Genomic DNA, 17,548 nt, shown 5'->3' on the forward strand with positions numbered 1-17,548 from the left:
TGCGCCAAAAGAGGACCTACATGCCTCGTCCGCGGAGATGGTCTACGGAACGGCCTTAGTCGTCCCGGGCGAGATCCTACCAGCCCCTTGGGGGCCAGAGGAAGGACCTGCTGCGGCATCGACTGGCTGCGCGAGCGGCTTGGAAGCCTGGCCCCGATTCCCACCTCGCGACACGGACAGGTCCCGACCCGTACGCCGACTTCCCTCCAAGACTGTAAGTAAATTTGTCTTCATCAGGAGGGGTGCACACCGATCACCGCTGCAACGGCCGTACAAAGGGCCATTCCGGGTTGTCAGGAACAATGGGTCTACGTTCCTGCTGGACATTAGGCGGGGTGCGAGGAGGTTGACCGGCTGAAGCCGGCTCATTTAGACTCGGACCAACCCATGGTGGTCCAGTGAGCACGGCACAGGGGCAGGCCACCCAAATCATAGTTTATTTAATTCTGGTTTTCGTGACGGTATTGCCGGTTCTGGGGGGGGGGGGGGGGGGGGGGTTATGTAGCAACTCACCGCACCGGCATCAAACCGGCTCCCGACATCATCAGAGGCCCTGATCCAAGATGGCGCGAGGCCCTCCTTCTTCCCCAGCGTTGGGCTGGGAAAGCCCACGCGCAGGAAGGTCAGGTGACTGCATGACGTCAGCGCGGGAAGTTTTCTGATATTAAAGGCGCACCGCACCCCCGTCAGCATTCAACCTCTGATTTCGAAACCAGCGACTCTGTGTCTTCATTTCGTAGTGTGTAGCTAGTCGCTACACTATTTTAATTTCATCAGTCCGCAGGACTTGTTTCCAAAATGCATCAGGCTTGTTTAGATGTTCCTTTGCAAACTTGTGACGCTGAATTTTGTGGTGGTGATGCAGGAAAGGTTTTCTTCTGATGACTCTTCCACGAAGGTCATATTTGTGCAGGTGTCACTGCACAGTGGAACAGTGTATCACCACTCCAGAGTCTGCTAAATCTTCCTGAAGGTCTTTTGCAGTCAAACGGGGATTTTGATTTGCCTTTCTAGCAATCCTACGAGCAGTTCTCTCAGAAATTTTTCCTGGTCTTCCAGACCTCAACTTGACCTCCACCGTTCCTGTTAACTGCCATTTCTTAATTACATTACAAACTGAGGAAATGGCTATCTTCTTATAGCCTTCTCCTGCTTTGTGGGCATCATTTATTTTAATTTTCAGAGTGCTAGGCAGCTGCTTAGAGGAGTCAGGGTATTTATAAAGCTTTGACATTTGCATCACCTGGCCTTTCCTAACGATGACTATGAACAAGCCATAGCCCTAACACGCTAATGAAGGTCTGAGACTTTGGTAAAAGTTATCTGAGAGCTCAAATCTCTTGGGGCGCCCAAACCTTTGCATGGTGCTCCTTTCCTTTTTTGGTACAAAACAAAAATAATACACTAATCTTGCTTAAAATGTTGAAAAGAATGTTTCATCTTCAACTTTAGAGATCAGTTCATCTTCTACTCACTTAACTATTCACAGTAATAGAAATTTTGACCGGGGTGCCCAAACTTTTGCATGCCACTGTATACCTTCCACTTTTGGAGAAATAATGTAGGTGTTGCTACTTGGGGAATTTTTAATCATATTGACTTAGGCAGTGGTAGGCTTTTGGATTCCTGTTGTCTGAGGTGGAGATGCGCTACTTTTTTTTTAAAAAGCAAGAATTGCCTAAATATTTTGCAGCAACACAAGGTAATATAGGGGCCTGGTCCACATTCTATAAACCTAACCATCATTGCTAAATAAATATTTAAATGGAATACAGAAAATAAGAGTAGGCCACACTGATTTAACACTAAAACACACTACAGCTGCTTGTGGATGTGTGTATATATTTGTTACAACTCTGATGTGGTTTACCATGAGGTACATAATTGGACAAAAACTTGATTGAGCCAAATGAGGATAGAAGTTTTGAGGGTAGAGAATCGGTTTTGTATATAAATGAATGCTATACTGTGTATGAAGATAATGCTGATACCTGCAAAGTTTTAGTTACCAAGATTTCACAAGCTAGATAGTTATTTTGATTCTAACAGTAACTTACATTTTTATAAAAGCTTTAATGTAGCAAAATCTAGGGTGCCTTGGAGGTCTAATGCACATAGTGACAAAAGATGTAGCTATGAGCTACCTCCCCTCTTTCTTTTCAGCCCTGATGAAAGCAAGAGTAATATTGGGTGATTGTATCCTGCCCTGCAAGCATGTACCAGACAGCAGAGTTTTGGACATGTCAGTTTGGAGATGGAGGACGAAAATATTTAACTGTGGAATCTTGTAAAACATGTGAGGACTTCTCAGTACGTGCACTTAACCTAGTGTGATTTGCTTATCCCTTACATGGCCTGTTTACACCATCACATCTGATTTTGCTCACCTGTGTGATAGGTTAGATTAGGACTGGTGGGCATAAATGTGAACTGTGGGGAGGAAGGGGAAGCTGAAATGTGTTAGTTTGCGAAGAGAGGCAGTAGTAGTTGTGAAAAGGAAAGTTGTCAGTGTTAACCAAAATGTGAACCAGGACTGGACATAGGTCAAGGTTTTGTGGACAAGTGAAGTCAAAATATTAAGGGACATGAGAGAAATCAAAAGGGTTCAGATAGGATCAGCAGAAGAGTATAATGAGCACTGGGAGAAGCCAAAACTTAGTGATAAATGTAAGATCCATGAGTTCCTGTACCAGCTGTTAGGCTGAAAGTTCGAGGTTTAGGGAGACCTGCCACTGGAACTTTTGCAGCTGATCCAGATGATGTGGGCACATTTTTTTTTGTTACAGAAGAAGCGAGGCCAGGTAGTGCTTGATATATGTGCTGAAAGACTGCAGAGGCTGCACTTGGGGTTTTTTGGGGGTGGGGGTGAAGAGTTGGTACTGAAGCTGGTCATAGTGAGAGAAGATACAAGAGGGTAGACATTTTACTGTGGACAGGCATTAAATAGATGTGCAGGAATTTAAAGGGGACTTCAAATTCATCAAGTTCCTGCCATGAAATTGTGTTTTTCAAGGAAGGCAAAACGTAATATTATAGTGTTATCCAAAAAGCAAGTTATCCAAACCACCATCAGCAACTCTCTCAGGGGATGGGGGCAAGGGAAATAAAAAGAGTAAAAACAATGATAGGGAGATCTAGACTGCTGTTGGAAATTTCCTTCACACAATGAAAAAATGTGTGGAACAGACTAGATGAGCATTGCAGACACAAAGCATTTACCAACTTAATGGAAAATTAGTTGCTGCAATATGGAATTGTTGGGTCTTTCTGGTCATTTTTCTCAAGGATCACTACAATTATATGTCAAGGTGCAGGAGCTATCCTTGTATGATCATTTATAACTTAGAATACACACAAGTAAAACTGATGCCAACTTATGGTTTTAAAAAGGAGAGGGTTTAAAAGGACACAATGTAAACAGCTGCATAGAATGGACAAATGCAAGTTTATAGAAAACTCAAATAGCAGGCAATTACCACAAGAAATAACTTTTGTCCCACTTAAATTTAGCCCAATTTAATGATTTATGTACAAGTGAATGAAATATTTCTGTTTTAATAAACCTGTATTTTCATCACCATGGGCCATTGACACCAGGTTTACCAGTTATGCACAAAACATTCTCTGATGAACATGTAGTTTCCACAGGCCAGATTAGTTTCTGTAACTAATGTAAATTCCAACCCAAGACAACAGGGTTAGGTAGCTGTCATTAAAACTGCTGTCATGAAGAAACCCACTCCATTTCATCTGTGTTGAATCAGGCCTCATATCAAATATATAAAACCATGTTTACTTTGTCAACTTCGAAAATAAAACAAAAATGATACACAACGTGGGGAACAGCATAAACACAAACAAAACTATGTTTGAGAAAACCTTTTCAAGTAAACCAAATTAAAATGAAATGAGGAATGGTTTATCCAATTCAGATTTCATGACAGCTCTTTTGGTTTCATGATATTTTTAACTATAGATTTGTTGACAGAAAAATCATGTTATTGGCCTTTAACACATTGCCAGAAAGGCATCAGTTTGTAGTTGAAGATGGAGATCTTGGTGCAGTTTTACATTCTGAGCAGAACACTTCAGATTGGACAGTCATAAATATGGATCTCACGATCGTCTGCAACGGAGACTATCTTTGACCCATTTCCATTGTATTTAGCACCCCAGACCTGTTGAGAATGTAAAATGTTTTACTTAGGGGGACATTTTACAACAGCTGCAGCACAGAATTTAATTAACTCAAGAGTCATGCTTGACACCGTTTTGAGGTTCGTTACCTGATCTAGGTGATCAAAAAATGTGTGTACACAGCTTCTGGAGCCAGCATCCCATACCTTTACACTTTTGTCAGAAGAACTGATGGAAAAACAGAAGTCAGTTACAAAGAATACTCAACTCAAGCAACATTCTTAAATAGGGCACACAGACACTAGGTCAAATAGATGCTTACACCATCTTATTCTATGGATTTAACACCATGATTATCAAGTGACCAAACTGATACCAACAGTGCATTCCATCTTTTCACTAAAACTATTTTGATCAGAATGAAGACAAAGCACACTGCAGCAGCACAGTTACCTAGTGCCAAATCTGTGCACACAAAAATGCCAAAATTACACATTTAATCCAAGGCAGATTTGACTTCAGGGAAAGCACTTCAATCATAATAAGTGCTATGCTATCCATAGATGTTTCCAAACAAAAAGTCATTTCAGTGGCACTGACAGAAGTCATTGACAGCTTTAATACGACCCCCCTCTAGTTCTTCATGCCAACGCTACCCCAGCTCCCCTTCCTGAGTTGTGCACAAAGTGAGAAATTGAACAAATATTTCTCAGATAGAGGTGTATAGCATACAAACAGCAGCACTATTTGATGACATTATTAGAGACCAACCAGAAAAATATATCATGAAAATCAAAAATAGTGCAGATGCTGTAAATCTGAAATAAAAAGTGTTAGTAAAACTCAGGTCGAGCAGCATCTATGGAGAGCTCCAAGACCCTTCGTTAGAACTTTTTTCCCCAGATATATTAGTTTACTTTCATTTTTAGAATTCAACAGGAAATTTGAATCACAGAACTGCATAATAGAATACTAGAGTACAAACAAAACATTGGTCCAAAATTAACCTGATTGATGTATCCGGTGAAATAACAAAGGGATTTTAAAAAACTCAAACTTTTGTACAGTATCCCACCGCATAATTTCAGAACAAAGAATTGAAATCAGCATTTCAAAACTAGCGCTTTTGTTCCACAATCAATCCTGCATTTACCTTGATACAAAATGTGTGTCATCTGGACAAAATGCAACACTCAACACCCAGGATCCATGACCGCTTAGCGTACCTGCAAGATTGGCATGTTGTCTATAGGAGGGGAAAAAAGTTATGTTACAACCACAAAATATAATGAGACTGTTGAAGCCTAATCTGAAACAAATCCATCAAATAAATGTAATGAAGCTTCTTACACATCATAAATCTTTATGTAACCATCATCAGAGGCAGTAATTAGAAGCTGCGAGTCTGGGGAGAATGTCAAAGATCTAATTGGCTTGGCATGGCCTGAAAGTCAAAGAATAAAAACAAAGTAATTGAAAAGTTCTTTTTTCAAAATGACATATTTCACATTGAAATAAACCAGGTCATCTACTGCACGGGGATCTTACGGGTGAATGGTGAAATGCAGCAAAAGAAGACATTTGCAATAGAAATAGGTAACAACACAGTAACAAAATACCAAACACCTTTAGAGTCACACGCCAAGGAAATTAGACAATGCTGCAGGCAATGCACCTGACAGATATGGCAAAAATTGCCCAAGAAACAATGACTCAGACATACACGTGATAGTTTGAGAAAAGCGAGAGTTGAAGTGTATGGGCAGAAAAATGAAGAAAAATTATAATTTGCATGGGAAACTATCTAAAGCTTGTCTCTGCCTCCTTTTCCCAATCTGCTGCCATAAACATTTGCACAATTTACTCAAAACTTCAGGTACTTAACAGCAAAACTGACTTTCAGACATTGCACATTATCAGTCTCTCTCTCCAGAGGTATTGACTAATCACAAGAATGCATGTCCACTTGCCCGGCTCCATATATTAACACAGTGATGCCTCAACACATTGGCACAATGATTACACTTTGCAGAGATAAACACTTTCCACTGATCACAACCACAATGCTTGTATATTTTACCTTCTAGCGTATGCAAAAGCTTTCCAGTTGCAATGTCGAACATGTTGATGATACCATCGATAGCACCACTGGCTAGGTATTTGCCATCAGGACTCTGCAGGGAACAGAAGATTCATCCCTCAGGTTGTGAATCAATGCTGTCACATTAATTGCTCATCAATGAAACCTCAAACTTTACACAAGACAATGCAGACAAATCACAAAATATGTACTGTTAAGAGTTTGAATCATGAGAAACAGCAGGAGTGGGCCATCGGGCTGCTCGCCCCTGTTCCACCAATAACGTTATGACGACCTCTCTCACTGTCACTTTCCTGCTCTAATGTCCATTCTCTCAATTCCCTTAATATTCAAAAGATCTCACGTCTCGAACATTCTCAGCAACTGAGCCCCTCCGTATAGAGAATTCCAAAGATTCTCTACCTTCTTGAAGAAACATCCTCTCACCTCAGTTCCAAATGGACATACCTCTATTTTGATCCCTGGTTCTAGGTACTCCAGCCAGGGAAAACATCCCCACATCTACACTATCGAATCCAATAATTATGTATGATTCAATGAGATCACCTCTCATTCTTCTACAGCCAAGACAGTATAGGCTGCTTAATCTCTCCTCTAGCAATTAGTCACGTTTTCACCTATTCACTTAGCCTATCTGAATCCTCGAAGCCTCACAACTTTCACTGCCATCCAGGCTGGCCCCATCATCGACATAGATTGTGAAGAGCTGGACCTCAGCAATGACCTCTACAGTACACGACGAGTTACATCTTCCCCCACCAAAGATGAACTATTTCCATTTGTTTGCCAGTTAATCAATCCTCAATTTATGATTTACTGATAATGAATGCAAAGTTCCAACTAGTTAATTCTATTCATTCCCATTTGATAGTAAACTCAGACTACACAGCATTCTTTTCAAAAAGTAAATATTAAATCATTGAAATCTATGGACCAGGTAGCCACCACTTTGCCCAATACCACCAAGCCAGCTAATGTAATCTAATTCTAAACCTTGATCACAGAATTAAGGCTTTTTTTAGGACTTAAGCTTTCAAGTGATTAAATGTTCACAATTATACCCTGGAAAAGAAAAAAACAGATCATTTAAACTACACCACCCCCCCTGCCCCCAAAAACACATACACAGACAATATACATGTTAAAAAAAGATTTGATTTAACACTTGATGCACCTGGACAGGGAAAAAGGCAACAGACTGAAACCTAAAATTTGGGAGCACTCCACTACTAACTACCCAAACTCCTGAGGAAATGGAGTTAAGAATGGGCTTGGAATGAGAACTACAGAATGTGCACTACAGCACGTGGTTTAATTTGTATTTGGGTTATTTTACTATTGAATAATCTTGCCGTGACATACATACATTTGTAAGGGATTAAAATTCACATTGCCAAGACAGAGAAGGGAATGTTTAACCTCAGAGTGATGAGCTGTGTAATTGTGCTATCCTGAACAAAGAAAATGTGTTTGCTAGACTGATTACATCAAAATGACTTGGACAAAACAGCAGATCATTTCCCCAGGAATCGAACAGCAGAGAACTCTGGATGCTGGAAAGCATCCTCTCATTTCAGACTTCCACCAGGTGCTTTGTTCTGCACTTCAACATTTTCCCCCTTCTCATTCAACTCCCTCTACAAATCCTGACTGATCAGCTGCCATTAACAAGCCTTCACCACCTTCTCAGCTGGCACCAGCACTATTTTCCTTATTAAATGTCTCTTAGGATCCACCCTTTAACTGACATTCCTTTTGTTCTTCACATCCCCTTTACCGAAACTTAAAACATGACTTCATTTCTAACTTTTTCCATTTCTAAATTTTCCCAGTATGGAGGTACAGAGAGATCTTGAGGTTCACGTCTATAGATCCCTCAAAGTTGCTGCGCAGATTGATAGGGCTGTTAAGGTGTATGGTGTGTTGGGCTTCATTAGTCGGGGTACTGAGTTCAAGAGCTGCAAGGCAATGTTGTAGCTCTATAAAACTCTGGTTAGACCACACTTGGTGTTCAGTTCTGATTGCCTCATTATAGGAAGTATGTGGAAGCTTCAGAGAGGGTGCAGAGGAGATTTACCAGGATGCTGCCTGGATTGGAGAGCATGTCTTATGCGGATAGGTTGAGTGAGCTAGGGCTTTTCTCTTTGGAGGATGAGAGGTGACTTGGTAGAGGTGTACAAGATGATAAGAGGCATAGATCGATTGGACAGTCAGAGACTTTTCCCCAGGGCGACAATGGCTAACAGGAGAGGGCATAATTTTAAGGTGATTGGAGAAAGATATAGGGGGGACGTCAGAGGTAAGTTTTTCTTCCCACACACAGAGAGTACTGGGTGCGTGCAATGCACTGCCGGCAGAGGTGGTGGAGGCAGGTACATTAGGGACATTTAAGAGACTCTTAGATAGGCACATGAATGATAGAAAAATGGAGGGCTATGTGGGAGGGAAGGGTTAGATGGATCTTAGATGAGGATCAAGTGTCGGCACAACATCATGGGCCGAAGGGCCTGTACTGTGCTATAACGTTCTATGTTGTAATGAAAAGTCAGTCTGAAACGGCTCCATTTCTCATGCTACAGATGCTGCCCGACTTGCTGAATATTTTCAGTCTTTTCTGTGTAAGCCCTCATTCACCCTCAATAGAGCTCTAAGGTCTAACAGGTGACCAACTGACTGGTTAGCAGATAGTGAACAAAGCACACACAACAATGCCATTTTGGTTGGATAAGACAGGTAGGCAGGTGGCATTTACTATTGTTCTTACTCAAAGTTCATTCATTGATTCTAAAATGCAACAGTTCCATTCTTATCTGTGAATCTTTGGAATTCTTTACCCAAAGAGTCCATGGAAATTCAGTCACCGTATATATTTAAGACAGAGACCAACAGTTTTTTTTAGATATTAAGGGAATCAACGAAAGTAGCGCAGATCCACCCTGATCTTACAGGGGGCTGAAATTCCTATTCCTGCTTCTGTTCCTTGTGTTCTCATCTGCCAGCCTTGCTCCCTGGAGATTGCAGAAACTTGTGTTTGCAGGGGAGAGGTCAAGGTATCTGACGTTAACGTGTACAAAGACAGCATTTTCAAAGCAACATGTTTCAAAGCACAGGCAAACGAAATTTAACACAGGTTAGTGGGATGATCAAATTCTTGTGCATGTTTTTAAGAAAAATCTTAAAAAGTGTTATGTTTAGGGAGTGCATTTCAGAGCTTAAGCTCTGGAAAACAGAAGGAACAGCCAACATTTGACAGAGTAATGAAAATTAAGCGACATTTGGCAGGACAATGAAAAGTAAGGGAGGCACAAAAGGCCAGAATTGGAACACAGGAATCATGCAGGGTTACAGAACTGAAGAAACACGAGAAGATGACCATGGAATCCCAGGCTTGCTTTTAATATTAATGGCTCTGGGTTTGGCTCCCACTTACTAGATACTGGGTAATTCCTGACTGCTGGGGTTCACAGCTCACTTAGAGGCAAAGCAAGAAGCTGAATCAAAGATTGACAGCACATTAAAATTCACATCTTCACCAGAACAAGAGCTTCAGACCGCCCTTAGTTCTGGTCAACATACCAAATAAAAATAAAATTATTCTGATTTGTCTTACGTATGCAATGCTGAGGATGAATTTCCCTCTTGTATCCAAGGAAGATTCCTTCTTTCCACTTTCAACTCCAAATATATTTACTTTTCCCAAGTGACTCCCTGTGGCTAAAAACTTGCCATCTGGAGAGAAGGCCACAGACCAAGCATCAACTGAAGAAAAACAAATTGTTCAATTAGTGTTAGTTGTAACATAAAATATTAAGGAAAAAAGATCACTGAAAAAACAAACCCATTTGAACATCAACATCTTGATTTGGCAGTCCTAGTTTGAACAATAATTATAGGAAGAGAAAGAACATCCCCAGAGAAGAAGACAACAGCAAACCCAGTGTAAAGTGCGCCAAAACAGAAGGCCAGTCAACACAAACCTGGAAAATGCAACTGTGGAGCCACCATCAACCCCCGCCCCCCCCCCCCCCCCCCCCCCCCCCCCCCCCCCCCAAGGATCCCAATGGACATGAACCCTGGACACCCTCACCCACATCTAAATTCCAGTGTTAAAATTAACCAATCATTTTTCCAAGGTTCACAACAGACATTGCCCTTTAGCCCAGCCCATCATTAACCGATTGTACAAGGACCCAAGTGTGAAGATAATTTTGATTATTTTGATAATTAATGAAGGCTTCTTTGAAATTTTAAACGATAAGTTTTCTTGGGAGTTTCTTCTATTCTGAACTCGAATTGCACCTCAGAATTATAACCTAAATGTCATTTTCACAGAAGAGAGCTTCATTGTTAATTTGTTCAAATTCCAACTTTCTCTTCTCTTAAAACCAATAGCACTTTGTGGTGTAGTCTGATATACCTGCATAGGATGACCCAACAAGCTGAACAAATACACAACCTTCCAGAAGTGAAGTATATTCCATATTGACAACAATACATTGAGTCACTGGATTTTTGTACATGCTATTTTGCCGTATTTCACTCGAATTCGACTAATATCCACTGGTTTTGTAACTTTAAGGCAACAAGTGTAAGCAGGAGAAATTCTTTGAAACAGTCAATACGTTACCTGGGCCAGCATCCAAAGACTTAATCTGTTTGCCTGACTCTAAATCCCAGAGGCGAATATGTGCATCCAGGGAACTGGAGGCTGCAGTGGCACCCGTGTGATTAATATCAACTGATACAACTCCCAACTGGTGTCCCTCCAGAGTCCACTGTAGTTCCAACTTCTCATCCTGCCTGAAGAAGGAGGCAGATATGACACAGCAGTTTAGATTTGCAAATCTCCTGTACCAGCCCAAAGATGCAGGAACAAGATAGTGTGCATCCGGCTGTGTATTATTCCAATGCTAATGCCCCAGTGAACAGAGAGCATGTTCCTTTAAGACCATGAGCTTGGCACCCCTAACTTGTCTGATCCAAACTTGGAACTGAATTGCCCCACACCTAGAACTATTGCACCTTTCCTAAAATGCAAAGACCTGAATCAGACACAGTACTTCATCTGTGGCTGACAGCTTACAAAAGTTTTCAATGTTACCTCCCTGCACGTGTGCTTCTCTGCCTCTGTTTAGGAAACCCAGGATCCCATATGCTTCACTAACTGCATTCCCAGCACATCCTGCCACTTTCAATGGATTCATGCACTCTTACTCCCAGGTCAGTCTGCTCCTGCACACACTTTGGAACTGGCCCATTTAGTCGATTTGTCTCCCCTCATTCTTCCTGCCAAAATACAACACTTTACACTTCTCTCTTCTTCCTGTTATTCTGCCAGCCCATGTCCTCCTGCAGTACATTACTATCCTCATTATATATTACACCACCAACCTCCCTCTCCTCACTGAAGAACAAGCTGTTGCTTCCAAGTCAGTGCCGAATTTCTCATGGAATTCCATGCATGAAATGCTCAAATCGTGGCTCTTATCAAAGTTTCAAGCAACTTCTTTTGCATATGTGACAAAGACAAGCTAGTCCTCTATCCTTCAAGTTGCCTGCAGATTTCATTAGTTGCCCATCTTCCCCCAACACCTTGTCAGTATGGGTACTCACTTATCTATCCAGTAATAAATATTCACCTACAGCGGTTTCTCCTCCTTCCCTCACCCCACGCCTGCCAATAGTCTCTCTTTGGCCTCTCCTTTCTTATCTGCCACTGGCTCTTGGCAAAATCATTCTAAAAGATTCCACATGAACTGTGACAAAATCCAGCTCAAGTCCTGCATCTTTTCTTCAATCCTGCAGTCCACTTACATTGCTCGTCTGGCAATGTGACAATGACTAGTGGAGGAGTCCAAGGGGAAGAGGGAACAAGGGGAAAAGAAACTGTGTGTGGAAGAACAACATCAGGGGTGTGGAATACCTGAAATTGGAAGAGATCGTACCATTGGGTTGTACACTAGCCAAGCAGAATATGACATAATGTTCTTCCAACTTGCTTTTGGCCTCTCCATAGCAATGGAGAAAGCCGAGGACACCGAGGTCAGTGTGGGAGTGGGAAGGAGACTTAAAATGACATGCAACTGGAAGCTCGAGAAGGCCTTTGTGGACAGAGCGCAGGTGGTCTGTGCTTGGCTTCTCCAATGTGGAGCAGGTCATATTACGAGCACCGAATCCAGTAGACCAAGTTAGAAGAGGTGCAAGTGAACCTTTCCCTCACTCGGAAACACCTTTTGCCTCCAGAGATGCTCTTTGACCCACCAGGTTCTTCCAGCATGCCACCATCTGCGGTCTTTTTTGTCTTAGTATTAAGTAAGCAGATCAACCAATTTCTAATTTAGTTATAGAGTCATACAGCACAGAAACAGCTCCTTCCTGCCCTGTGTCCATGCTGAACATCAAGGACCCATCTATACTTATCCCATTTTCCACACTCAGCCTGTAGCCTTGGCAATTCAAGTGTTCATCTAGATACTGAAATGCTGTGACGGTCACTGCCTCTACCACACTTTCAGGCATGTGTGTTCCAGATTCTAACTACTCTTTGGGTGAAAAACAAATGTTCCTCAGACCTCCTCCTCCTCATCTTAAACCTAAGCCTCCTTGTTTTAGACACAGTGGGGAAACAGTTTGTCACTATCCACGGCCCTCATAAATTTTGTATAGACCCCTCACTCTCCTCCGCTCCAAGGAGAACAAACCCAACCTTGATGAAGGTACTGATGAGAGTTCACTGACCTGACAGGTCAACTTTTCTCTATCCACAGAAACTGCATAACCTGATTATCTCCAGCATCTGGTTTTACTTTTTCCAATACAGTTCCATGTCAAAAGTAGACTTACCATTTCCAGACTTTAACCAAGTCATCTAACGAGCCAGTCACTATAGTCTCCGAGCCATCTTTCTCACTCTTTCCCCAAGCCACAGACCAGATGGAGTCTTCATGAGCTGTAAGAAATAACCAGGAGGTTATTCATTTAATGTTAACAAATAAAATCTTTATTCCAAGCAACAGTTTGGATGACATGAAAAGGTAAAGAGCAGGTAGCCTCAAAGTTCTATTAGAAGCACAAAGACAATCAGGAACACCTAAAGTTTGAATACTCCTCCCCTATTCCTGTCAAGTATACTCGAAGTGGGTGATCTTTAACTGATTATTGATATTAATCCTCAAAAAACTAACAATAATGTTATCTGAGTCAACTTTTAGTGGTGGAAGCTATGAAAAAAATTCAAAGAAAATTGAGATCAAAAGCAATTTATATAATCAAATTCGAGAAGTTGTAACCTCTCAACAGATCACAATGTACAGCTGAATTAGCAGAAGGTTACACAATGGGCTGTCCCAATCAAATGCACAAGCTCCTTCCACTTGACCCATGAGATCAGTTAGTTTCTGTGAAATAAAGACTCGAATGGACAGTTCAAACCTTCATTGGTAGATTAGAAAGCGTTCTTTCCTGATTGTTCATGATCAGAGTCCCATACTGGAATATTTTTTAATGAAAGTCTGAAATGGGACAACGTGTAGTTAGGCAGCGCAGGAAGAAATTAGGCAACAGATAAAATGAAAGCTGCAGACAGAGCACAAAAGAGAATGAAAGTAACCTCAGGGTGCAGATGCACCAGGTAACAAAATTTTGCAGCAGAACCTTCTGTTCTGCTTCAAGGAAAGAAACTTGAATTTTGGATTTTGTGTACAGCCAGCATGAGAGGATTTCAATGACATCACAAGGATCTGGAGTCCTAGGCAATATTTATCTATCAGTTAACATCAAAGATTATGTGGTCAATACCACATAACTGTTTCTGGGAGCTTGGCTCCTTTGTTACCTATAACACTAACTGTATTTCACTGTTTCTGGAAGCTTGGCTCCTTTATTACCTATAACACTAACTGTATTTCACTGGCTTTAAAAATCCTTGTATGACCTTGATATTGGGAGAGTTGTCATACACTGTTCTTTTTCCCTTTCAATTTATGCCAAACCCTTTAATTCGAGGAACGTTTGAGTTTTAACATACAACTCTCCTTTAATAAATAGATGACTGGTTAGGATTACACAGTCAAAGCATTAGATCTGCCTTCACAAAATAAGCTCCATCACTTTTTCCCTTTATGTACAATAAATAGAGAATTGCTTACCATGTTCTTGTTTGAATAGGATGCTATACTGAAAACAGAAAGAGAGACGTGAGCACACAAACTATCTTAGGACAGTGAATCACAACACTCCGCTTCTTTTACAAAGATTGTAAAGGATGCCTACCCCTCTAGACATCACCCAAGCTCTCTTCTGGGAGAAGATTTTTTTTATATTTTCAAAAATAAACTTTATTAATAATAAAACATATAGAAAAGAAGAGACAGCAAAACTTTTACATTTTTGGTCATTACATTCAGTAGTGTTAACTTATTTTTTCTTAAACCATAGCACCATTGCCACTCATGCAGCCCCCTGGGGTGATACCCTTTCATTGTTTGAGGGGCTTCCCCACCTGACTCAGCCCCTCCACGTCCTGTAGCAGAAGGAACCCACACTGTGGTCCCTCCCCTCAGAGCCTTTGCATTGGCTGCAGGAGTACACGCTGAGGGATGCACCAAGCTTTAGTGCATCCCGCAGCACGTACTCCTGCAGCCTGGAATGTGCCAGTCAGCAGCATTCCCTAACAGACATCTCACAGTGCTGGAAGACTAACAAGGTAGACCAAAGGGCATTCACCAAATCGATGACCTTTCAGCAGCACTTGATGTCTGCCTTGGTGTGTGCCCCTGGGAACAGCCCATAGATCAGAGAGTCCTCTGTTATGCAGCTACTGGGAATGAACAGAGACAAGGACCCTCGCATCCTTCTCCACACCCTCTTGGCAAATCCAGTCTGCCAAGAGGAGGTTGAAAGCACCGACGACAAGATCAGCTCCTTCCCCACTACTGTGGGCTTCTGAACCGAGCACCTCCTTCACACCCCCCTTCCCGCTGGGACACATCCTTGGACTCTTAATCCCACCTCCCTTGGTTATTCCGCTATTGTCACTGCAGCATTTCTTATTGCACTATTTCATGTTTGCACAACGATCTTTGCACCATTCTGCTGTTTGACACTCATTATTGTATGCATTATTACCACGAATACTGTTTATTCTGTGAGCTTCATCCGAGCAAGGAATTTCATTGCACCTGTGTGTGTGTGTGTGTGTGTGTATCTGTCTCTCTCTCTCTCTCTGTGTGGATATATATATGGATATATCCACATACACATATATACACACATACACATATATATAATAAACGACCGTGAATGTGAATGAGGCGCAGTTACCTGTGTGCTCATCCTTCCGGCTTCTGACCGACAACAACCGATGAGCAACCCTGGAATGAGAGCAACAACACAACGTGTATTTAAGCGGCAGCTCTGGCGTGGAGCGGTGTGTGTGCGCGGCCCACGCCGGGCCCGGGCTGCAGGTGTGCGGCGCCGCTGCTCTACCCGGCGCCGGGGCTCCCCCCCCGCGGGGCCGGCAGACAGCCAGGCCTCGGGCTCGATTTACCAGTCCCCCCCCCCCCCCCCGAGAGCCACGACTAACCTGCTGCTGCTGCCGCCGGAGTCCAGGAAACACCGACGGAGGATCAGCTCACGTTCCACGGGGGGGAGAAGGAGGGCGGAGACTCGGCGGTCCCTCAGTAGGCCTTCGGCGCCATGACAACACTTCCGGAAGTGACGGCTTCCAGTCCCCGGCGAGGCGCATGCGCACGCCGCCCCGGGCGGCCGTCAGGTGACCGGCGCCTCTGCACAACCCGCCCGGCTCCCGGTGCATTCGCGTGGCGCCTGGTACGGCCGCTGCCTTCTCCACAGGGCAGAGGGTGAGCTGTTTCTGCTCCAGCCCCGGGACCATGGGTCGGGGTCTCAGGGGACATTGTGCATATTTTACACGCAGGTTTATGAGTTACAGCCTTATACAGCAGCCGTTCGGCCCATCTAGTTCATGCCAACCACGGTGCCTACCTGAGATAGTCCCATTTGCCTGCAGTTGGCCCATATCCCTCTAAACCTTTCCTCTCCATGTACCTGCCTTTTAAATGGTGTAATTGTACCTGCCTCAACCACTACCTCTGGCAGCTCGTTCCATATACGCACCACCCTCTGTGTGGAAAAACCTGTTCTGATCTCCTTTAAATCCTTCCCCTCTCACCTTAAACCTTCACCCTCTAGTTTTAGACTCTCCTATCCTGGGAAAAAGACTTTGGCCTTTCACCTTATCTGTGCCCCTCGTGGTTTTATTTACCTCCATAAGGTCACTTCTCACTTCCTACACTCCAGGGAAAACAGTCCCAGCCTATCCAGTCTCTCCATATAACTCAAGCTCTCCAGTCCTGGCAATGTCCTTGTGAGTCTTTCCTGCGCCTTCTCCCGCTGAATCATATCCTTCCTATAGTTTGGCGATCAGTTTTGAGAGCATCGGGCAATGTGGCCTGTCCATCAGAGATGACTGTGTAATCTCAGCCTCGTTGCTGAGAATGTTGGCCTGATGGAAGGCACTGATGTTTGTTCATTTATCCCGCCAGAGGATTTGGAGGATTTTACAGATGTGATCTTCCATGATACCTCATCTGTACATCAAATATGTCTCCAAAGTTTATAAGAAGATGGAGCTCACAGCTGGCTCGCCACCCCTAGTGTGGAGGGAGAGTTGATGGGAATGTAGGAAGAATAACCAGCCTCCCCTCCATGGACTCTGTCTTTACCTCTCGCTGTCTTGGTGAAGCAGCCAGCGTAATCAAAGACCCCACCCACCTGGGTCATTCTCTCTTCTCCCCTCTCCCATCAGGCAGAAGATACAGGAGCCTGAGGGCACATACCACCAGGCTCAAGACAGCTTCTATCCCACGGTGATAAGACTATTGAACGGTTCCCTTATGTGATGAGATAGACTCTTTTACAATATTTTTATTAATTCCACATAGAGAATACAGAGTACATGAATCAGAAAAAAAAGAACAGTACTGAACACATTGTCTTGAATCACACGTAAAATCACAATACCCCATAATAGTAATCAAAAATGATAAATAATTAATAGTGATTGAATTGCAATAATTTTATTATAAAAAAAGAATCTAAACCCACTACCAAGACCGAAGCTGTTCGGTAAAGAAAGAAAGACAAAAAGAAACCCTTATCACATAATGATACTCGCCAACACCTGTACTTTAACCACCAAGTCAAAGGTTTTGAAAATAGTTCAAGAAAGGTCCCCACAATGTTTGAAAGTCTAGGTTAGAATCAGAAATTGAACAACGGATCTTCTCTAAA

The 17,548-nt window shown here is 42.7% G+C and overlaps 1 protein-coding gene across 1 annotated transcript; it reads right to left on the minus strand.

The window, feature by feature from the left end:
- Nucleotides 1-3,426: 3,426 nt before the first annotated feature.
- On the minus strand, nt 3,427-15,966 carry skic8 (SKI8 subunit of superkiller complex). Its single transcript, XM_052042355.1, has 11 exons — nt 15,822-15,966; nt 15,560-15,609; nt 14,386-14,413; nt 13,082-13,187; nt 10,866-11,038; nt 9,849-9,997; nt 6,218-6,311; nt 5,488-5,581; nt 5,291-5,383; nt 4,287-4,365; nt 3,427-4,178 (listed from the first exon to the last, which is right to left on the minus strand). Exons 2-11 carry the CDS (start codon nt 15,569-15,571, stop codon nt 4,089-4,091), a joined length of 918 nt encoding a protein of 305 aa, XP_051898315.1. The 5' UTR covers nt 15,572-15,609; nt 15,822-15,966; the 3' UTR covers nt 3,427-4,088.
- Nucleotides 15,967-17,548: the final 1,582 nt, after the last annotated feature.

Source organism: Pristis pectinata, chromosome 32, assembly GCF_009764475.1.
Source record: "Pristis pectinata isolate sPriPec2 chromosome 32, sPriPec2.1.pri, whole genome shotgun sequence".
Classification (NCBI taxonomy): Eukaryota; Metazoa; Chordata; class Chondrichthyes; order Rhinopristiformes; family Pristidae; genus Pristis; species Pristis pectinata.

What these genes read in the sequence shown, in the direction of transcription:
- skic8 (XM_052042355.1), bottom strand. An exon ending in TTGGTTAAAGTCTGGAAATG is followed by an intron (nt 11,039 to 13,081) that starts GTAAGTCTACTT and finishes CTCCTTCTTCAG; the next exon opens with GCAGGATGAGAAGTTGGAAC. An exon ending in GCTTTTGCATACGCTAGAAG is followed by an intron (nt 5,582 to 6,217) that starts GTAAAATATACA and finishes TTTGACTTTCAG; the next exon opens with GCCATGCCAAGCCAATTAGA.